The sequence below is a fragment of the Pocillopora verrucosa genome, chromosome 10, assembly GCF_036669915.1.
Source record: "Pocillopora verrucosa isolate sample1 chromosome 10, ASM3666991v2, whole genome shotgun sequence".
NCBI classification, from domain to species: domain Eukaryota; kingdom Metazoa; phylum Cnidaria; class Anthozoa; order Scleractinia; family Pocilloporidae; genus Pocillopora; species Pocillopora verrucosa.
This window is the reverse complement of record NC_089321.1, coordinates 17,947,190-17,970,507: the sequence shown is the minus strand read 5'-3', so window position 1 is coordinate 17,970,507 and position 23,318 is coordinate 17,947,190. Positions and strand designations below refer to the sequence as shown.

The 23,318-nt window shown below is 36.4% G+C and overlaps 1 protein-coding gene and 1 non-coding gene across 2 annotated transcripts; one reads left to right on the top strand and one right to left on the bottom strand.

Moving 5' to 3' along the window:
• Window positions 1-2,246: 2,246 nt before the first annotated feature.
• On the bottom strand, window positions 2,247-2,331 carry Trnat-cgu (transfer RNA threonine (anticodon CGU)). Its single transcript is given in 2 exon segments — window positions 2,247-2,282; window positions 2,296-2,331. It is a non-coding gene; the product is annotated as a tRNA-Thr (tRNA).
• Window positions 2,332-2,454: 123 nt separating this feature from the next.
• LOC131782319 (sorting nexin-13) lies at window positions 2,455-23,118 on the top strand. The gene is given in 33 exon segments (XM_066173242.1): window positions 2,455-2,653; window positions 3,021-3,133; window positions 3,603-3,795; window positions 5,157-5,281; window positions 5,682-5,785; window positions 6,371-6,481; window positions 7,895-7,983; window positions 8,779-8,862; window positions 9,220-9,266; window positions 9,515-9,609; window positions 9,781-9,899; window positions 10,676-10,781; window positions 11,724-11,779; window positions 12,567-12,647; window positions 13,315-13,361; window positions 13,363-13,390; window positions 13,615-13,719; window positions 14,102-14,166; window positions 14,380-14,417; window positions 15,369-15,389; window positions 15,560-15,600; window positions 15,974-16,046; window positions 16,870-17,009; window positions 17,359-17,463; window positions 17,839-17,949; window positions 18,645-18,740; window positions 19,015-19,077; window positions 19,496-19,563; window positions 19,855-19,932; window positions 20,243-20,311; window positions 21,228-21,340; window positions 21,917-21,968; window positions 22,329-23,118. Coding segments are annotated over 33 exon segments (2,790 nt in total). The 5' UTR covers window positions 2,455-2,638; the 3' UTR covers window positions 22,468-23,118.
• The last annotated feature ends 200 nt before the right edge of the window (window positions 23,119-23,318 follow it).

The window sequence follows — 23,318 nt, the reverse complement described above, 5'->3', positions numbered from 1 at the left end:
GGGAGGAAGGCTACGTGAGACTAACGGACTGACCCACCCTCGAAAATCGCTGGATTTCGAGACTCTACATTGCGAAAGCCAGACAATTGTCCTTCAAGGTTATCGAAAAATATTTCGTAAAAGGTCTACCGTCGAGGAATTAATCCAGCGAGACAAAGACACTTCGGGAAAAGCGGTTGCATATGCTTGCTGAATTCAAGTGTCAGGTCATTAAAAGACACCACTTTTAAGGAGTGAGGAATGTATTGATTCCCTGTGTATGTTATGTCAACGAATAAGTCCTTCGCATCATTTTTAAATAACTCTGCTTTGTAGGGAGCCAGGCAAAACGCAAAACTGCGAGATGGCGGCAACAGATACTTTCTTTCATCCATTTTCTGCATCTTTTGGTTTACTAATTTGGTAAATTTATGATCGTCCGGGTCTTGGTTGTTTTATAGTGTTTTCTTGAAGTTTCAGATTCCTAATTTGGGTGATTGTTATAAGTTTTGGGCGACGTTTGCAGATACTGACAACTGCTAAGTGCCTTTGTCTTCTCACTCTGTTTTCATTTGATACAGCTGGTTATTTCTCTGCGGGAATGAAACCGATACCGTAGCCTTCCCTTGTGGTGAGGGTGCAATCTTTCTTCATCGCTCGATGGATTAAACCCTTTACTGATTGTTATGTTATATGTGGTGCTGGCCATTATCTCCATCTGGCCATACCTATAGCAGTTGTGCAAGGCAATTTCCCCGTCGAGATGAGTGGATGACTGTTATGATCTTTGCACTTGTTGGGCCGTTGTCTGTTTGTCACTGTATAGGAACACCCGTCAAATGCACATCTTCACATCTTCACAAAACGCCCTTCTGATGGTTACTTTGTATTGTGTCCTACAACGACAATCTCGATACCTTGAGTCGATGCTCATTTTCGTGCGTTGGCAGTCATCCCACATACAATGCACTCTTTTGCAGGATCCGAATTCCCTTGACTTTATAATGTCGTTACATTTATAATTGGCAATTTTGCCTCCTTGTTCGAAACCAAGCTATTCATGGTCAGATCGTAGTGCAAGTTCGAACCAATAGCTGAGTTTTTTCGATAGTTCTCTTATTTATGGAAGGTAATGCTTATTTCTTACCTTAGACAAGGCGGTTTTTCTCGCCCGTTTACTAGTTGGTCTTGAATCGACAGCGGAAGGTGGTAAGAAAATACACAGCGCAGGTTTTTCAGGAAGTTTCCTCGTTCATCAAAGATAACTTACGTTCCGTATGCTCTTGCAAACTGAAGGCCCGAACTTATTTGGGAATGGATGTCTACTAAATTTAGATGTAGTGTCTATTGAAGGTATGTAGACCACCTTTCCTTGTCTAGGATTTGATTTTCTAAAAAATTTCCCTTGTTGCGGCAAACGAACATCAAGGCTCGATGAAGTGCCAAGAAAATCGCGACCGGAGAAAATGCCAACCAAACCGGGGGATATGTTACAGAGACATAGCTTTAATCAATCTCGTAAAATATCAGTCCCTATACGCCGGTGGCTTGAAATCAAACTTTATAAATTAACTTTGGATGAACGCAGAACACGAACAGTGAATAGTGAAAGTGGGAGAGAAAGACTATCTGAAGGAATCAAATGGCACAAAGGCCAACTGTAACACAAATGTCACGCAAGTTTAAAAGTCACGCATTTACATCCCTAGTTCATAGATGTTTCCGAAGAGTCTATAATTTTTTTAATTTCCATTGAGGATAACCAATCTCATCTCGATCCTCTCATTCAAGAAATTGGCTTGTCTTTATTGACTTATTTTTCTCGTGGATCAATTCCCGTTGAAGGCTTTTAGTAACAAAGAGGCCTTATCCTATCTTGAAGGTCAACATATCTTCCGACTTCGATCGACATCACAACGGCGTTCGCCACTTTTAGACTGTTCAATTACGTCAGCAGGGCTCTTAAGCTGTGGATCGATGTTTCATATTTTTTGTAGCTATCGTAGGTTATGGTGATTATTTGTCATTGGATGTTGGATGCATCCTTGCCATGGTGCCTCAGTACCAGAATAAAATTCTCTTGTTTTGCTGTTCGAGTATGTTATGAAATTTGAGAGTAGTCTGGGTGCGAAACTTAGAATTCAACGAAACAAGTGGACGAAAAATGTTACAAGTAATTTTTAAACTTGTATTACAAGAATCCTCCTTGAACACTCAATAAGAGGGAGAAAGGAAAGAAAAAATAAATTATTGTCGGGTGATAAAATAGGCCCGGACGGGGATCGAACCCGCGATCTTCGGTTGTCTGGATTTCGTTACGAGACCGACGCCTTACCACTTGGCCACCGAGCCACAGCCGTACAAATCTTGGGAATATGTAGTTTTTATTACACCTGCTAAAAATAACATGGCAGTTTTATTTAAAATTGGGAGAATCTTATATGCACAGTCCTTCAAAAGCCTTGTTGCTGACCACTTGTAGGCGCTTATGACAAACATCCTCGATTCGGCTGAGCTCTGACTCTTTACATAATGGTTGTATTCAGTTTCTACATTTGACAAAGGTCCTTGGCATCAGCAGTTTCGCATATCGAATACTGCCATTATTCCACCTCAGTTGTAACACCTCAATTGCTAGTGAAAGGGACTGCTGTAAAGGATGGACGCTCCCCAGGTTGGTAATTCGATATAAACACATCAGGTGATTTAATATATTTACAACATCAACTAATATGATGATTTCATATTTGGGTGAATTGTGCCACGGATGTATATTCTGAGTCTTGCTGATAACAATTTTGATCAGGCCTGGGTACACAAATTTTCGTTTTTCTGTGTCAACTCAGGTGAAGTATAAATTTCTTGAACTCAGTTGCGATGAGCACTTTGGTCTGATAAAAAATATCAGCTTTGCAAAATATGCTGTCACGCTTTGTTTGCCTTTATTGCCCTCTATTTTGTAATAAAACTAAGTGTTTCACTGACCTGCCGACACATTCTGAAGCATCTAATTTGCGAGCAAATTTCTTCTTTACATTCAGCTTCACATCCACAAGGCGGGATGGACTGTATTAGTTTTTGGTTTGTTTCTTACAACTTTTGGAGTGTGGTGGACATGCTTTCTTGTGTCATATGCCTTGCTGTTTGTTTTTGGGTGAGTAAAGCAATGTTTTTTTTCAAATGATATTAAACAACCGGCCTAGTATTTTCCTTTTAGCAAAGAAGGACTGTGTCAGAGATAAAAGCTCACTCCTTCCACCTTATATGCATATTTGCCAGTTGAAATGTTGTAAATATTCACCCAATTGTGAATGGAATACAGTACATCCAAAGATGTCTTTGAGCTTTAGAATAGCAATGGTTGTCTCTTCACAAATATGTTCTAAAGCAGTCAGTGTTAGGGAGACTTTAATGTGAGCCAGTTGACTTGCTGAAGATGGAAGTGGATGTCTTCTCTTTCTTGAAACAGCCATCAAGAGAAAAAAGGTTTTATTAAAGAAAAAGGAAAAAAATGATTCTTTTACCTTTCGCATGCTTAAAATACTTAGTGTGAAATGTGGTTCGGAAATGTGTTTTACAACTGCTTTGAAGGTACAGTTAATAATGTTTACTTGGCTTGGTAGATTTGTTATGGTCCTTGGCTACTGGGGCTATTTAATGTCACAAGAGATGAGGCAAAATACTTTGGAGGGAGACTTTGGTCCCATGATAAAGGGACTTGGAAAAGTAATCCAAGAAATTCAGCTAAGTAGAATGGCACTGAAAATGGACAAGCGACTGACTGGTTCCAGCATCATTGATGAACCATTACAAGAGGTAAAGTCATAGTCCATTATGCTGTTGTGTTCATTTTCACAGAGGTGATATTTATTGGTTTGTCGTAGTCAACAATTTGCAACAAGTACGATATAGTACAATGCATGAAACAGCACATTTACCTGGTAGTCATTAAAATGATGCTTTGGGGGTTAAGAAAACTGATGAGAACAAGAAAAGAGAAAAATAATATTTCCGAAGGTTTTAAACATTTAAGGAGATCAGGCTGTTTCAATCTATTTCCTACAGAAGGTTTTCTGTCTGGGAAGGGTAGTCTACATTAAAAGTAAGTCTTCACTTCGCTGTAAGCAAAAATTTCTTGAAAAACAATCATAGGGTTGTTAATGATTATTCTTTGGATTTGATTTACATATTTGCTTCTCCTAATCTAATTTTTCATCATTCAAGAGTTACATATTCTTCAATCATTTTTAAAGTTCTATTGTATAATTATTTCTTGTCTTTTAATGGCTGCCTCTGTCTCTCTAAATATTTTATTGACATAAACTATCACACTTTTCATTCTTAAAATAATTAGGGGTGGGAAATAAGTGTGAGTGTTTTTTGAGCAAATTTGTGCCGATGATGGTTGTCAGTAGAATAAACTCAAAATACCAAGTCCATCATACTTTCAACAAGTCTCTGGCCTGAAATTAAGAGATCCTCACAGCTAAGAACACTACTGAAACAAGTAGTTGAAAATAGGACCTGAAAAAAATTCAGGCCCATACGGGATTTGAACCCATGACCTCTGCAATACCAGTGCAGCGCTCTATTAACTGAGCTAACAAGCCAACTGCACTGGTATTGTAGAGGTCATGGGTTCAAATCCTGTATGGGCCTGAATTTTTTTCAGGTCCTATTTTCAACTACTTGCTTCAACTACTTGTTTCAGTAGTGTTCTTAGCTGGGAGGATCTCTTAATTTCAACCCTTCACTGCAGTGCAAATATGTGAATTTCATTTATCTAAAATCATCAAGTCTGTGGCCTTTTTATAACAACAAGTGGTGGTCTACAGTAAAACAACAAAAGTAGCCATGGAAAATGGGCAAAATAATGAAACTGGATTTTTTTTTGTTTTTCAGAGTCTTTGTAAAATGTCTTTTACGACTTTTTTCTGTTAATCATAATGATAAGCATGGTTGTGTCATGGATTTGACCCTAACAGCCAGGGAGAATTTAACAACATTTTGCATGCTTAGTTGGTTAGTAAGCTTGCTCTGCATGAAATAGACAGTCCAGAACAACACAATTGTTATAATTACAGTTGTATAATCAGTAGTTGGAGATTTGCAGGTCACACTCTTAATCAAATCTCAAGGTTAAGTTTTTCATATTTAATTCTTGTTTCCACCTACAGGTTTTGCAGCTGTTTTTTCGTGATTATGTGCATGACTGGTATTACAACAGCATTAGTACAGATGAAGGCTTCCTTTATGATCTTAGACAGACCCTGCAGAGAGCACTGGTAGCTTTTGCCAACAGGTGTATGTGTGTGAATTTAAGATCAACACAGAGGTTTAGGGCTAACAGTAATTTTCAGAGAAACAAAACGTCAGTCTTATATCTGTTCAATCAATTTTCACTAAATCTAAAATTGTGGCCTGAAAGCCATTTAGTCAAATTATATATAATTTCTTTTAATATCTCACTTAATCGACAAGTCAAGGTAAATTCTTTCAGAGTGTTAAAATTTTACATTTTTGAGTGACTTGCAAACTCTTTTTTCAATTCTTGCGATAGTATTATCTGTGGAAATGTCTCTTTTTGCCTCCACTTAACTTAGAAAAGGTTAATCCGAACATTTTGTTGTACATGTACTTCTTGTGTTAGAGGGCTTTTTGGATGTTGGTGTGTTAGATAATTTTAACAGTTTTATTTTTAGGTCCAAAGATGTTGAATGGGTGAATTTCTTAACAACACTATTTGTTGATGATATCACTAATCATTTGAAAATATATCGCAAGACGAAACAGAGATTAGAAAAAGGTACATGTAAATGTTGGAATCAATATTGATGAATGTGATTTATTGCCTTGTAAACAGAGTTAACTTTTAGTAATTATTATTCCAACAGTACATTTCTGTTGGAAAGGCACAATCTCAAAACATTAGCTCATAATCTTTACTTTTTGTCCTCTGACCTCATATCGGACTTTGTGATAGTTCTTAGAGATTTATTCTGAAATCTTTTTGAGAAAAATCATCTACACAGAACTCAGTTGCTTAGTGGAACATTATTTCCTCCCATCAAATCAGTTTGATTCCATTTAGAAACATTTTTGGCGTAATGTAAATGTATGTCATTCCAGTTTCTTCTTGTATGAACCAGTTTTCATGATTTCTTTTAGTACAGACCTTGTAAATAGAATTAAAAGTGACTGCAATAAATCAGATTATATCAGTGGTGGAGGATATTCAGTTTATCGTATTTACCTTAGTTTTAAACAGTCATGCAACATACAGTTTTGCAGTATGCAAGGTTTCCTATGATAGACTCATGTAGGTTGAATTTATTGTATTTAGTTACTGTTACTGTTAAATGAAAACATTTTGTTTTTTTTCTTTCTTAAGCTGATGATAATACATCACTTGATATAGAAACAGCATTCTTTCAAGTGGAATATGAAATGGAAGGAGAAATATGTAGAGAGCAAATATGTTTATCAGAGGGAAAAGAAAAAGGTACTGCTGCATGGTGTCATTAAACAATGCCATTTTGTTTATTAACACTAGTAGACCTCTACATATATTTGTCGAAAAATAATAGGTAACAAGACTTCATGTCGTCCAATTCTGTCTGTAATCATACTTATGATTAACAAATCGAACTCCTGCTTTGTGGTAGTCTTTGTGGTAAATTGGACTGGTGATAACTAATCATGTTCAAGAATTTAGTTATAATTTGGATTAAATGTAAAAAACAGGAAAAAGAAACAGCAGGTAGGATCCTTTAAGACAACATGTAACTGTACTGTTTATGTATGGGTCTTTATAGTAATTTCAGAGGACTTGAAATGCATTAAGTTGGATTCCAACCTTTTAGTTGTTGAGACTTACTATAAAACAATTTAATTTAATTGCCTGATGATGATTGACTGTATTACAAGTTACCATACTTTTATTGTTGGCAATAACAGGGCTCAGTTGTATAAAGGGTGAATTATGCTATCCAGCAGATAAATGATAGCAAAACATATAGCATTATCCACCATATAGAGATTTAGGGTACATTCCTTTGGGAGAATCCAGATCAGAATTTCTGATCTGTGGCGTTCCTTTTGAGCAAATCCATTTTCAGATCAGTGATCTATCAAATCCAATTTGGAGAAGGATTCATTAGTCATCACTGATCTGCGTGATCTAAAGATGGATCATTGAATCATTGATCCAACTTGTTCCTTTGGGTGAAGGATCCAAAATTAATAATTTTGCCCATCACTGCTCAATTTCAAACAAGTACCGTAGGTACCTCATATATTGACCAGAAAGATTGTTTGCAATCGCTCCACAAATTCTGCAATAAACACAAAATAAAATCAATCTGCCACTGATCACAGGCATTCAGGGTTCTCAAGTATCCATATCGTAATCAATACTTGCTTCTGTTTTCATTCCATCGTTTGAGTTTACCATTAAAAAAATGTGCTTCTGATGAATAATTAGCTAATTAGAAAAATTGTGCATGCTAAAAGCCTGTGTAGTTAGTTGAGCCATTCAGGAAGAGCTCAATAACCCATGTGCATACACAAGTCTTAAAATAGCCCCACTTTTGGAATTCTCTGAGAGCTTGTCTAAAACTCCACTCCTTTCATGCACAGTGACCTGTGTGATCTTGGATCACAAATCCTAATCTTGATCCTTTCAAAGGAAAGCACCCTTTCCCAATGGATAGCGTTATCTAATCTTTGAACAACCGGGGCCAGATCATTAATGTAACTGCATGAGTGTATGAGTACTGTGCTGTAAGTGGAAACGACAAATGGATAAACATTTAAAAAACAAAGATCTGACCATTAAACCCTCAAAATTATTTGTTAGGAGGATTGTTTTCTTAACTTGCACATCATCATTTCATGGACAAACTGTATCTTTCAGACTACCTCTCAGACATCAGTGAAATGCTGCTTTATTTACTGCTGCCCCCTGAAGACTTTCACAACAAACCATTCAGATACTTTTTTAGGGTGAGAGAATTCTAATGTTACTAACTGCCCAAGAGTGTTATTAGCTGGGACTGTTTTAGTTGTTATAGGAAAAAAAGTTATGATGTTTGGTTATCAAATGGCAATTTTTTAAAAATGTGGAACTTGGAAATGATTTAAAAAACTTGCACAATATTGATATTTCTACAGAAGGCGTAGGAAGGAAAAACTGATTTTAGTGCTAGCATCCACTTTCAATTTTAATGCCTTACATGTATTTGAAGCCAGGTTTATGTTTACTCATGCAGTTTTTTGGAATAAGTATCCAGCAGCAACAGAGAGGTTTTCGTAAATTTAGAAAATAAGTAATTTTAATTCAGAATGACACCTGGCATTCAAACCCTTGAGAATCATTATCACAGTCTTGTTATTGGACTCATCCAATCATGAAGATTAGGGTAGGTATCAGGAATTTTAGGAGAATTCTGTTTCACAGAAACACTGAAAAAGTCAGATAATCATCTTGTTTATATTATTAAGAATATATCTATGTATACATATATGCAAACCATATATATATATAGCTGTATACGTAGATAATTATTCTAGATCAAAGAGTGTAGCACTTGTGAAGCATTCCTCTACAGGTTATGTTATAACAGCAAGGATAACTATTCATTGGCAAACTCTTGTTCAGTAGGAGTATCAACAGTCACAATAGCAGCAGCATCTCATGATTGATCAGGCCTATAACACAGTCTCAAAATTAATCACACACTTTAAATGCATGCCTGTACATTGTTGTGAATTTTAATTCTTTTACTCTTCTCCCAACAGGAAATGATTGCTACTTGTGTACTGTTTCCAACAGTGTCCATGATTTGTGACCCAGACTTCATTAACCAGACATTAGCTTGGCTGGTTAGTTGAAAAACACATCTGACATGTAGTTCAATCAACATGTATCAAATTGTTTACTATAAAAATTGTTTACTATAAAAAAGAACAGCAGCTTTTAATTTCAAGAAATTATTGATTACATGAAGTGACAATACATGGTATTTGGCCAGTAGATGATATCAAGTCACTACAAGTAACTGTGGTGAACTGGTTGTCCCTGGTAGTCTGTAAAATATTCAGGAGTGGAAAATAATGTAGTCTTGTAAGATACATGCATTAACCCATGTCAGATTGATTCATAGGGTAATATTTACCCCTATCTCTGCTCAATGTAACACTGATTGGTAATATTAAGTCACGTCCTTCTTCTTTGTATAGTGCAAAGACTCTACTTTTACTAAAGAAGCCTTCATGACAGTTATTAGGTGAGGTTGTAAAGACTTTCACAGGAATATTAAAGCTTGCTTGTTGTAAGATAACAAAGTTATCCACAACCACATTTTGAAACTGGTGAATGTGGATAAAGAGACTACTATGAGCTCCAAGATGACATGATAATGCATGTGATGGCATACAACTTTTCTGGGTAGAATATGATAATTACCTAACCAGACAGATAAACAACCAGTTCATGCCCAAGATATTATTTATAGTGTCAGAGTTTGCCTTTAAGGGAAGGAATCAGTGCTGTAGAAGATGTTGAGGGAACAAAAGATAAAGTTGACTTAGAGATTGCCAAGTTAAGAGCACATGATTCAGAGACATCAGGTATCCTGCTAACATGGTTAACTTGAATTCTTTGCTGATCATAATTATTGAGAGTTATGATAATTTTTGTTTCATTGAATGTGATAATGATAACAAGACAACCACAACATTTTTGTTCCAAATTTATCACTATTTGTTAGTAACTTACATAAAATTATAATTAATCACCAGATGCAGCTGATACTGCAGTGAGGCAACAGTTAAGCAGCCTTATCTTTGTTAAGAATATTTGTGAAGCAAAGATTAGAACTCTAAAGTATGGTATTGGAGAACTACCTTCCTTACCTTCGGTAAGTAGAACAGAAATGTATCTTCAGTTTGCCATTGCCACCATTAGTGCATGTAGAAATGTGCAAATTTGACTGGTTCAAGATATCTGGCTACAGTGTAAGTGAACAAGTAAATTAATAATCAAATGATAAAAGAATCTTCAAAGCCAAAATTATCTGGAAAACTTTTGAGAATTGTCATAAGCTTAAATTTTTTGAGTATGATGCTTCTCAATCAATAGAGTTATTTCACCAAGACTAAGGTGTTAAGATTGTTTTTCCAGGTTTCAACAAAGGAGGAGTATCCATTTTATGTAAAATTCATAGGATATAAAACTTCAAGAAAATAATTTAGGGGGAAATTATAGAATTAAATTTGTTTTTGATTTGAGGATAGTTTGTTTGTTTGTTTGTTTGCCGATCTACAATTGGCTGTGACCCTGCATTTTGAAGGAAAGGTTTTAAAAAAATGTTGATTTGTTAACTTGATGATTGCAAGACATGTTGAGCGGAATAATTTGAAAACAGCTGTAAGGGTGTCATAGGACAAACCTTTCAATAGTTAATAACTTATTAATCTTCCTTGTATTAATTTTTGATAGTGAGACAATTAAAAAGGTTTCTTGTAAATTCTAAGTTGTTCCGGTTACTAGGAAAAAAAAGAATGGGAACAGTTCCCAACATACATATCGCAGGAGAAAGAGACTGCTGCACAGTTTTCTTACTTGTTTTGTAAGGTAGAATCAATTTGATTAACAAAAATGGCCATGACCATCTTTTGCTTGGTTATCCAACAGGATCAGCTTGATGAATTGAGCAAACTTCTGTCACCCAATCAGTCTCTGCCTGTTCTTCCACTTCAAGTTATTTTGGATAACAATACAGCCCTGTCTTACTTTATAGGTGCGTGTAACAAATGTTATAGTTGTGGTCAAAATCTCAAAATAAAAACTTAGCTGTGCTATTCGATCCCTATTATATTTCAACAAGTAAATTGTGGTATCAAAGTTAATTGTGCACCCTTGAGTAATATTCCTATTGTGCAGGCTGATGACCTGTATATGTTTCTGTTGATCATGAATGCTTACAGAGGAAATTTCTTGTTACACAATATAAAAATGTTGTAGAATAACTGGTTTGTGTGTCAGCTGTGCTTTCATTAAGATATGAAGCATGTGAGAAAGTGAGAGAGCACTCGACAAGCTAGGGTGTCATCCAGGTGCTTCTGTCATTTCAATGCTCCCAAGGGGAATGATAAGTTTTCCAACATACACCTGTAGATAGCACAGTAATGGGGACAGGAGTTGCAGTGGACAAAAGCCAGATGTTCAGCAGGTACTCTAAGTCATCAAGACCGAACAGTCTGATGAGACTCCCTCAGAAGTGCTTGGAGATGCATCAATATGATCTTCAAATTTGGCATCATCAGCACAACCTAAATTCCACTTGCTGTTTCCTTTCAGCTGAGCACTTTTGATAAATGTGTAAACTATCAGGTTCATTCACTGGGTAGACAAACCTTTCTCTGGATTCAATGAACTTGTTTTTTCCATACATAAAAGGCAAGACCAAAATGTTTAGCACTTTTTGAAATGGAAAGACAATACTCCCCTGCTGAGTTTTTTTTGTCTGTACACATAGTTGTTTTACAGATCATTGCCAGTGGTAAATTTGTTTGAGGTTATTTGAAGGAGGCCACAGATTATCAGCGTTTCTGTTATTGTACATGTAGAGTGTCACCCCCTATATGTAAAGCCTGTTATTATTATTTTCATAATATTATCATTATTGATTTTAATTATTCATAATAATTATAAATTTTGTAGGGTTCCTCTTTTCTTGCAGAGTTTATGAACAGTATCAACGGACAAGTGTATCTTTACTTTTGGTTGGCAGTTGAGGTAAACCTTTCCTTTTTTATCCAAGACACCAATACTTGCATAGTCTCTGGTTTGACCAGTGTACCAGATTGATAAAATAAAGCAATTCTACCAGATTGATAAAATAAAGCAATTCTTGAAACAAATTGTCGTGCTTCACATTTTCCACTCTATTTGCTTATCTTTTTAAATGAGAGAAAAGAATGGAAAGCATTTTTTCAAATTATAGTTCACTGTATGGATGTCTATGCACAAGTTACTTTATAGTAAAATGAAACTTGACCAGCTCCTGATGCTGTGAAAATGCTAATCTCAATGCCAACTTAAGGAAGAATTCTATCCGCATGCTGGCAAATTTAGTGAGAAGGAACAGCAATGAGCAGTTACATGTGCATTATACATTGGAGAGAAAATAGCCCTCTAAGATTTGAGTCTTTCTTTGAAAAGTCAGAAAATCGTAGGTATTATGGACATCAGAAAATAATTATTGAAGATTCTGAAGTCATGTAAAAACCAAAGAAGGGGAGAAGAATTCCAAATTAGTTGGAGACAACTAATTAAATGTTGATTGTGTTATAAATATTGAGTTATGTAATGACCTTTTCACTGTAACTTAGTCAATCATAGTATTGTCAGCTTCAAATTAATATTGTGAACCCCGTCTCTACTCCTGTCAGGGTTAAAGTTCTAAACCTGAATGTGGTGTTTATTCAGTGTTTTTAATATTTGCAGTATATCCTTTTTTGGCTAAGGTTGCATGGATTATTAATAATTGGATAAGACAAGTTAATTTTTTCTTGTGTTGCAGAGTTATCGTGTAACTGCTGAGCAGCAGCTGTCACTGTGTTTGGAACAGCTGCTAGTCAGGGAGACTGATGGTGGAGACAAAGTACAGCATTAAGATTATTTCTAGTTATACATGGGGGCAACCCTTAAATTACTTCAACATAATGCATAGTGCAAAGATACAAACACATAATGGAAAGATACAAATACGTAAATCAAAGATACAAATGTAGGCATGCCAGGCATGCAAGAGTAATTTTTTGACATGAGTGAGCTGGGATGGGAAATTTAGATATTTCTTTTCTTTGTATTTGTGTTTTCTAAAAAGTCTTTTCATTTGTGGTTATCTGCCACATTCATGGTTATGGTAGTAGAGTAAGAGAAACTTAATTATTCATAATGATTATAAAATGAAATCGTACAAGAAGGTGAAGACGTGACCTTTGCAGGTGAGCTGTAATCAAAGAAATTGCAGAAAAGAAGACTGATAAAATTCTGGCTTTGAAAGGATTTGAACAACTGATTATACATACATTTACTTCTTAAAGTACAAAATCTGTTTTTTGTCACTTTGTGTGAGAAAAGGTAACAGACAACAATTTACTCTTGCTTTGAGCATTAGTTTTGTATCCAAATACCCTAGAGGCAAATCTAAAGTCTTGTGAGGGTTTCATCCATTTATAGATTATCTGGATACCCAGGTATCCTTTATATAGAGCACAGGTCATTTAAAGGAATGATTACTTTTTGCTCTCTTTCTTTGTTAGGAGCATTGTATGGTTGCTAAAGATTTGGAAGTGTTAAGATTGGCAGCTCAAAATTTTTGATGAGTACTTGTCAGAAACGGTAAGTACTCATTTGGAAACGTTCTTGGATTCATGTTGTATTGTGTCCTTAAAGAGGGTTGTGTTTTTAGTACAAAATAAATATTGTTGTAGCCACCCATTGCCAAAACAACAGAATGTTTCTTGATTCACCAATGGTAATAAAGCAAGCTAACAATATTTTTCTCAGTTTTTGAAGCATAAGGCAATTTATGTTAGTCGATGTTCTTTTTGGTGAACTTCTAGGCCAGCCCCAGAGTTGTGTTAGCGAAGGAGTTACCAAAGAAAATTTTCAAGCGTATTGCACAGGAGGAACCATCCCCAAGTTGCTTTGATGACTGCCAGGCACAGGTGAAAATTGAGCCAAAGAAACAAAAAAACTGCTTATTTTCAGTTTTAAAATATGTTTGTAACCCTTGCATCAAGCAGTGCTCTCCATGTTTGTGTGGTTTGTTAACATATTCAGACTAAAAGTGGAATTTATCATCATCATCATCACATGTCAGTCAAGTACAGGCACAGTGTTCCTTCCACTGGCTAATGAGAGTTGACAGGATGAAAGGTTGCTTAAAACAAGTCACATCTAGTTTTGATTTGATCTAATAAAGGTGTTTAATCTGCAGTGAAATAGTGCTATTGAAGAATGAAAACATCACCATAGTATCCTATACAGGGCCACAGCCAAAGGAGTATTTTTGCATGCTATAATTATTGTCTTTTTTAAATGGGGCAGGTTTATGAAATCCTTGGAGGAGAATCATATTATGGGTCTTTCCTGAAAAGCGAAGCCTATGTGAGGTGTGTAATGCCTGAGGTCAAGTTAAGTGTTAGTAGCTTACAGAAATATAGAAAATAAGGCAAATGGTTATTGAAAATACATGTAAATGGGTTGGCTGTAGCATTAGGATATATTAAAGGTCACTTGTCATGGGTTTGGTAGTAATGCTTGCTCACGATGATTAACATGATTTGCTTGTAATATAAATAGTGAGAACCTTCTTTATATCATAGATGTCTTCTGGATTTGGAAATACCTCTAGACAAACCAGGTATGTTTGAAATATGCCAAATTTTGTCACCCTCTTAAGGGTGTCCTAATGCTGAGCATGTTAAAAAGGTTTTTAATGTTATTATGAACAAACAAACATTGACAATATCTATAGCAGATATTGCATTTTTCATGTCAAATTCAAAGTTTGCTTAGTCCAAAACCCCTCTTTCTTGTCATGTGCTCAAACTTTCCCAGACTCAGAGAGAAATGTCTTCTTTATTCTAAAATGTTTAGTAAAACAATTATTGGATGATGCTGAGCATGAGATCATGAATCATTAAACCTCATATTTCTGTTATTTGCCTCAGCCTTTGGCTTCAGCAGATAATTCAGGCTTCAGTTTTGATAATTTATGATATCATGCTCAACCTCATCCAGTAATTGCTCAATACATGTTGTGGGCTGACATGAACTGGTGTCCAACCAGCTACAAATGAGTCAGGGTCATGGTCTTGAGATTTATGAGTCTATAGACACTTAAAGAGGGATACCCAGTAAGTCATTGGTCAGCCAACATAAGAAGTGGTTTATCTGTGAACACTATATGGTGATAATTTTTCTATTCATCTTAAGTAGTTGTCAAACATTATTTGAGATAAAAAATTGCTATCACCTTTTCTGAAAGGTTTATCCCAGTGTTGAAAATGAAAGTGTTCCTTATGCCCCTGAAACAAATGATTGTCAAAAAATGTATCTGCTCTTATACAGTTTTAGTTACACAACATCTCAGTTTTTGTGTAGGTATCCACTTAAAGAATGCCTCCTTAAATTAAGATTCCTGCTCAGTAGATATAGATCAGGTTCCTGCTTTTTTTGGTACATACTACTTTCTTTGCAGGTCAGCTTAATTCATGAGAGCTAGGTGAGATGATTGTGGGAACTGATTGATATAGCTGATTTGATTGAAACAGATTTCAAGTCTATAACTTCATTTTTTTCTGTTTTTCAGATGACAATGTAGTGGATGATGGTAATTTTTTTTGTCAGTTAATTTTCACCTTTAATACCACCTTTTAGAATGCTATTGGAGATTTTAGGTATAACTAAGAACACTTCTCTCTTATATCATCAACTGTACATAGTACATGTTGGCCGCGGCCCGCCAAGTTATTTAAATTGATTATTCACAATATGTTTCAGATGATGCTGCCAGTATCGACAGTGAATTTTCCCAACCTGAGGTTTGTTGACAAGTTTATTACAGCGAAAGATCTATAACTAGCAGTGTGGTTCAGACAATCTCTGATCGGAAAAGCGATTAATGTCCTTTGACACCATTTGGTGATTAATACAAGTGGATGGTTCTATGGGTACATAATAATTAGTCACGAATATTTTGCAAGTATTATTGATGTTGTTTACTGAAGTGCACTACGTGTCGATACGTAAGAGAATAAACACAACCAGACCAGGAGTAATTCTGCAAATTTTTTTTTTCACATGGTTCACATTGTCATACTGTTTATACTTTGATCTTTGTCAATCAAGTTTTCATACGAAGTTCTGTCAACCACTACTGACAATGGAATTAAAAAAAATTATCATATTCATCAGGAGAGTACGTTGGCCGTAAAGCTGTGGACCCCTGATGATGACATAAGACTGAATGCTACCATCACTCAAACTGGTACTTTCTGCGTTAGTTTTCATACTTACTTAAAAAACAGTTCATTTTGTGCCTACTGTGCCTTCCTTCTAGAAGGCTGTAGGCACTATGGACACAATTTTTTGTTTGGTTTGTGAAAAAATCTGTCATCAGTTTAGTAAGACAAGTGCGCTCGGTGATTTTTTTTTCCTACCGAAACTTGTCAAGCCTCACCAATCCTGAAAGGCGCCTCTGAGCAGGACAAATTTTAGTCAGCCCTGTGCGCCCGGGCCTTATGTTATGGTGTCGTTCAAGTCCGTAAATCTTCCCTCAAGCCCATCGCAGTTTTCAAAATGGCTGACCATCGTCACACACTCGTAACATCTCTTGTGACTCGTCCTAGTTCAGTTCCGACACTGGCCATCGTTGAACGAATCTGATCGGGTTTCTTCGGATTCATATTTGAATTTTTCGTGTTTCGTTTAATTTTTTTGCGGGCGTCACCTCTGCATTTCGACATTGTTATCGATTTGAACGTAAGCACATGTGGGTTTACTCTGAACATATCTAACAAATCCTAGAAGAAAAATTTACGTTGAAGAAAAATGCACCACATTCCTTTTTTACTGCAATACACTACAACCACCCAAAAGTAGGCACATGCAGTCACAGGCTGCCTTTTTTTTTTGGTGATTCAAGTCTCCATATTTTGACCTCGCAAAAACGATGTCCACTTGACTTCAATTTTTTTGGTAATTTAACAAAGTCCAGGATCTATCCGATTACTGAGCTCAGCATTACTATTAACTGGTCTGAAATACTTTTCAGGAAAAGTTCGTAATGTTAAAATACTTACTTCTTGTAGGTGCTTGTAAAGATGATGGCAAAACGTACGCCTTGTACACCATCAACGTTTATCGCGCGTCTTCAGAGGGAACAAAATCTTGGACAGTTTTCAGACGATACAGTGATTTTGATGATTTACACCTGCATCTAAAGGAAAAGGTGAGCCATTTGTTGTTGTAACCATCACTTGACTTTTTCTAATGAGATGTTATTTAGGGTTGCAGTATTCATTTGTAACATGAACAAATTACGTAATTAGTGATTTGAAAATGAAGACTCAAAGCTGTCTAAACATGACCCCTTTTTTTACATTCAATTGTTTTAGAAAACTTCCATGGATAGTTTATTTATTTGCTTTTTTTATTTTTCTTTACAATCTTGATTTGGGGAAAGGGTCATTCACGTACTGTCAGTGTTGCGGGGAGGAGGGGGTGGGGGTAGGGGGAAGGGCCAAACCTTCCCTCATGTTATATCGGTGTTATTTTGTTCATTCATTTCACCTTTACAGTTTGGCTTGATCCCCAGTCTTCTTCTTCCTGGAAAACGAACGTTTCACAACTTGGATAAAAAATTTCTTGAGAAAAGACGGATTGCTTTAGACACATATTTACAGGTGAGAGATCAGCATTCAGTTGAGATTTCAGTTTTACTTTGTTTATGACTCTATAGAACTATTGCGCTGACTAGAACTTACATGTTTGGGAAATGGAGTTCAGATCAGTGTGAAGCCATGCTTCGAGTAAGGAGAGTTGTGCCCATTGCCATGGGAAGAGTGAATCATACCATACTTAAAATTTAGATGGAATTCCAAAAAAGATTCGATCCTCAACGAAGTTAGGGTAAAGCAACTTTGTTATCAACTCAGCGAAGCTGCGTTGTAGCATTTTAACACACTAGTAACTGATTACGGAAACATACCTAGTCTTCTACCAATAAGTTTTTCACGTTCATGAGTACGGAAGTTTTACTTTTGAATCGGTCTTTGCAGAACCTTTTGTCGACAGAAACTCTTGGCCTACATTTGGGTATGTTTGAAATCGCAAACAACTTTCTGATACCTGGACCATATGCTCGTGAGAAGGGACAGTTTGCAAGAAAGGTGTGTCTACAACTTCACCCTATCATGATCAGAAGCACGCTACGCCAGATATCTTATACGAAATTTTTCAATTTTTTTTATGTACAATATAAAGCTTCAATCGTCACATTTTGCAAAAAAAAATGTTTCACAGATTGACTCAAGGCCTTATTACAAATGGCAATTATTTGGTTGTAGGATTATCCTTGTGAACCTGTGGAAAATCATTTGGCAGGTGAACGATTGACCTGTGTTTAGTCTGTTTAAAATCCGTCAGATTTATTTGCACGCACACGATTGCTCTAAATGTGTCATTTCAAATTAAATTGTAACAAAATTCAGTTTCAAACGGATGTATCTTTTCAAACGGAAGTTGGGGAATATCTCAACCTTGGATGCAAGGTTTGGAAAATTTTGTCTATCTCTGTTGATAAATGCACTCGCCACCTTTATCACCCACGTCTAATGCTGACGTAAAAGTTGTCTACAACCGACATTTTCATTTTCGTTATCACATCTTTAAAGGGGTAATGGCGGGGCTGAAAACAACTTTGTAAGTTTTAGGTCAACTTCTGATGAATTTAAAAATTTTCGTTAACGTTTGTGTAGTTTGTAGGCGTAATATGAACTTCCCAGTATTCCAGAAAGTGCATTCAGATTATTAAGTTTTTAGCGTTGTCTTCTGTTAATGCTTTGTATTGTGTTGTTTTTCACAGGTTGATACCCTCGTGGCTCCTATTCGTCATGTATCCCATGCAATAAAGACAGTACCAGACAGTTTGTCGGGAGGGGTACAAAAGATTTTCACCAAGGTACGGCTTATACATCTCGTTTGTCGGTTGGTTTGATATCGATTACAAAATAATCAAATCTACAAAGTCTTATCTGCTACATCTTAGAGAGACACGTGTAACTTGCGTGAATGTTTGACATGTATGCTGTGGAAAATCCCCAAATGGTAATCAAAAAAGTTAGAAATTAATTCCTAAGATGTTGCTCAGTAGTTCTTATTTAAGCTATAGTCAAATATTATGGTGATGCAACTTCAGAGAGGCCTTGTTGACCCTTTGCCTCCACATTTTTCAGCCAGGGAATAGACGTGACTTAAAGGAAGACACAAGACAGTTTTATGCAGAAATTGACCTAGAGGTGAAAACTCTGTTTATTTGGAGGCTCATTGTTTTTCTGTTGTTCTACACTTTCAATGTTTTTCCACGAACCAAGACTTATATATTATTTTTTTCCATATTTGGTCTTTGGCATGAAGCCAGGTCCTATGGTTGGTTTTTCTCGGGATGCTGAAATGTGAATCACCAACAGAAGTCTTTCAAGGGACTGCCTAAATTTTCATTTTTTTTGTATGATTTTCTTGGGCACTTACAGCGTTAAAACACTCTGCTCGACCGTCAATCGCTGTTCCATATTTGTGCTTCAAAATGCCTGATTCATATCATATTGTTCCATGTTAGACAAAAGATCAAGTATGAGTAAATAACAGGTAACTAACACTTCATACACTGCTTCGAATTCATGGTGGGTAAACATAGATGTTTTGCTATTTTTTCAGGAAGATGATAATATTCCTCTGAGAATCTTGTTATCACTCATGGACGAAATATTTGACCTGAGGCAAAGGTAAGAACTCAGCGACAAATCCAACTCCCATCTTCGCTCGTAAAAGGACCTCTTGCATTTGGTTCTGTCAGTGAAATTTCAAATTAACAGATGAGTAGAACAAACAGGTGAAGTAAATAGTTGGTTCTTAGCGCTCTGTATAGTTCGATCACCAAATGCTAATTAATATTCAGTGAAAAGATTTGGAGAAATCCCGGCTTCTTTATACTGTACTTTTCCCTTTGTGCTGATCGACTCTTATGTCAAATACATGTTATGATGAACTCGTCAGTTAAATTTTTCCTCATTCAGAAATCTGTGGCTGAGGCGCCGTATCATTGTTTTCCTGAGGCAAATAATCCAAACAACTTACGGAGACAGAATAAATCGGTAATTTCTCAGAGTTCTTGATCAATGTTTGTTTGAGTTAGTGATTTTGTCGTATTGTTAATGTCCAAAGCCTTATTTATCCAGTCATCTGATCAAGGGAACAGATATTTGTATCTAACGGGGGATCAATGTTCGCATTAATTACATCATGACACAAATGGCTATGATTTTAATATTAAGTATACCGAATTTTACCAATCATTTTGAACAAATTGGTGATGAGCATAACGATGGTGATAATGGACCGGTAAGACCAACTGCTGCTGTTGATCCTTTTGTGAGAGAGACTTTCTAAAATTCGTTTTCACAGGAAAATCGTCGACTATGTCAATTACATGACTTCTGCAGAACAGATAGCAGAATATGTTAAACTCTTTAGGTAAGTAAAATGTTAATAAAATCATTACGAGGAAGCTTTTCCATCGAATATATTAACTGCTGCGTAAGAATGACCAAAGAATTGGGAACTTTCTCCTCGCGATTGTGATAATATTTGACGGTGGAACCCTCTACCGATTGGAGGCACCGATGTTTAATTAAGAATTAGTTTACAACATTAAGAAGCAGATCGTCGTTGTCCCTTTGTAGCTACTTACTGTAACGATACTTTGATGTGTTTCCCTTGAGTAAGTTTGATTCACGCCAGTTGGAAACCTTCGTAAATGTAGTGATCGTCAGCATAAATGGATAAATGTTAATTGATGTTTTGGCTATGATCGTTTGGAAAATGTTCCGTCGTAACGGTCCCTGGACCCAAACTCTTTTGCCCCAGACAGACCCTTCTCCAAGAGTTCGACTGAAATACATAGTCTGGTTGGTTTGATCGCAATAATTTTGATGCTGCAATAGAGAGATACCGTAATGATTCGTTTTGGCGCTCTCCTTCCAATAAGCGCCCCCTGTCTGACAAGCGCCCCCCTTCAACTTTGTCTTTATTAATAAACGCCCCTATTGGGTTAGCACCCACATTCCGATAAGTGCCCCTTTTCTGTTTCAGTGATGGCACCGTTAGTATAAATGTACATTGGGATCAACTGTGTTTCATCTTCGTTTAATTGCTTACACATAGCCTCACAAAAAAAAATTGTGGCCTGTCTGTTGGATACCTTTTATACCACTTCCTCATTCTTTGTTCCGAGTGTAGGTGAAAAAAGATAAAAACCAAAAACCTATTTGATCGAAGAGGTCTTTGGATTCGACGTGTTTAAAAACGAGTGCAAGAACTTAACTACGACTAAACAGCAGCTGTACTTTACAGCCAATTAAATTTAGTTTGTGTGTTTGATGTGTTTCAGAGACTCCTACTGGCCTGGTGGAATTTTGGCCGAAGCTTCCCAAGAAAGAAAAAAAGATGTCAAGATTAGGACACGAGTGGCTGCTAAAACAAAGATTTTCGGGAGTATTCCCGGTGAGCAAGGCAAAGAGTTCAGTTTGTTAAGCAATTCCTAGCTTCAAGGACTGTTTGGGGTCCACAATACTTGACTGGTTCGTTAAAGTCACGGAAGACAAATCCAGTTATTTTTTTTATAGCTTTGCCGACAGATTTACTTTTGTATTTCGCGTCCCTCAGTTTTACTCTGTGTTTTGGCTCTCAAACAGTGGATACGAGCGAAAGAGCGGTCAAACCACAACGCTCTTCTCTTCCACATTATGTCGCGCATCCGCTTTTTTGAGCCTAGAAAGTGGTAACTTGCACAAAGAAAACCCCAAACAACATTAGTCCTTGGGTTAATTCTTAAACCAAAAAAAAAGCAAGTTTAGCGTGAAATACTGGATTTGTTCTTATCGCCGAACGTAATTTGTCCCTTCAAGTTCGCAGTTTTCCGAGAGCGAAGCCTAAGGAAAACTGTTCGCTTCCCACAACAGGTAATGTCTGCGGACAAGAGTTTATATTCTCTTCTTCGCACCGAATTTAAAAAAATTTATCTTGCGCTGTCTTATACAATACCTAATTACCGTTGATGTTATCAATAATTTTTCACAGAGGAACTTAAACGTTTCCTTGGTTTAGAAGTAACAATGGAAGGAGTTTGTTGGTATGTTTGATTCTCTTCTTCTTTATGAATTCAAACTTGTGGTACGCCGATTCTATTGAAAGCAGTTTTTTTTCACGCGATTTACTGGGCTTTGAATTTTATTGCTTGATGCTTAATGCTGACTAGTACAAAGGAGCATTTTATCATTCAGGAACCTAGTGCATGCTATTACTTCAGGTTTACCCATGAGAAATTTTTAACGATGTAGGTACTTTATTGCTGTTTGAAGAATCGAGTTACAAGTGCACCAATTTCTTTTTCGACTCGATTTCATCCTGTATATTTGAAATATCATGAAGTAATTTTCAGTCCTTGGCTTTCTGAACAGTTCATTATCTAAGTGGTTCCTTTCCTTTACAGTGTGTTCGACACCTTTCAGTACTGCAGCCTAAACAAGCGTCTTCTCTATGTACTGTGTGAAGGTATTCTGGAGTTGCTTTTTCCTGACAACAAGTTTAACAGCATTTTTCACAAAATTCATGCCAAACCGAAGGTGTGATGACAGCTGAGATGAGAATGCTTTGATATTACATGTTGCTGGTGTGAGAAACCCGCCCAAGCTTTACTTATGTGTTACTTGTCAGAGAAACGATGTCATCGTCAAGAACGCGGGGTATGCCAGGAGCATGTAGACTCTGTTGATGCTCTGTGGACGCTCTACCCAAGCCTTTCCTAGCAACGACTGGGAACAAGTCTTCTCTATTTTTTCATTTCGTGGAGATTCATTTAGGGCAAAGCTAACGTGATTTCTGAACAACAAGAAGTCCCGGCTCAAGGGTACTTGTATGTTTTCCTTTTTTCCTTTGTTCATCTGTGATGATGTAACAGTTAAAAGACGCTGATGTCCAGATGAGTTAAAGTTAAATTTTCCAGGTGTCTTTTAACGCGAAAGCAACATAATTGTACACAACGAAATAATATATCATTATTTTTGGAGAAGATTAATTTTTGAAACTATTAGTAATCCAAGTAAAACAAAGACGAAGGTTACTTTCCACCTTCAGAGGCCGAAAAAATCGTTTTTTTCTTTTATTTGACTACACTGACTTCAAACATTTTTCCGAGCGTTTCCAAGAAAAATATATTCTGAAATCTTTCAAAGCACCCGAGTTATTTAGAAAAATGTATTTTCAAATAAAATTTAATAAATCAGGAAGGTGTCTTAATCTCGTACTTATAAAAAAAGGAACAAACAACAACTCTACAGCGTGTAGAGTGGTATGTTTCTCGCGCAAATCAGATCGCCGCATTAGAGTATGTATCTTGCACCAATCAGATTGCCGCATTAGGGTGTGTATCTCGGACCAATCAGATTGTTGCATTAGCGTATGTATTTCGCACCAATCATAT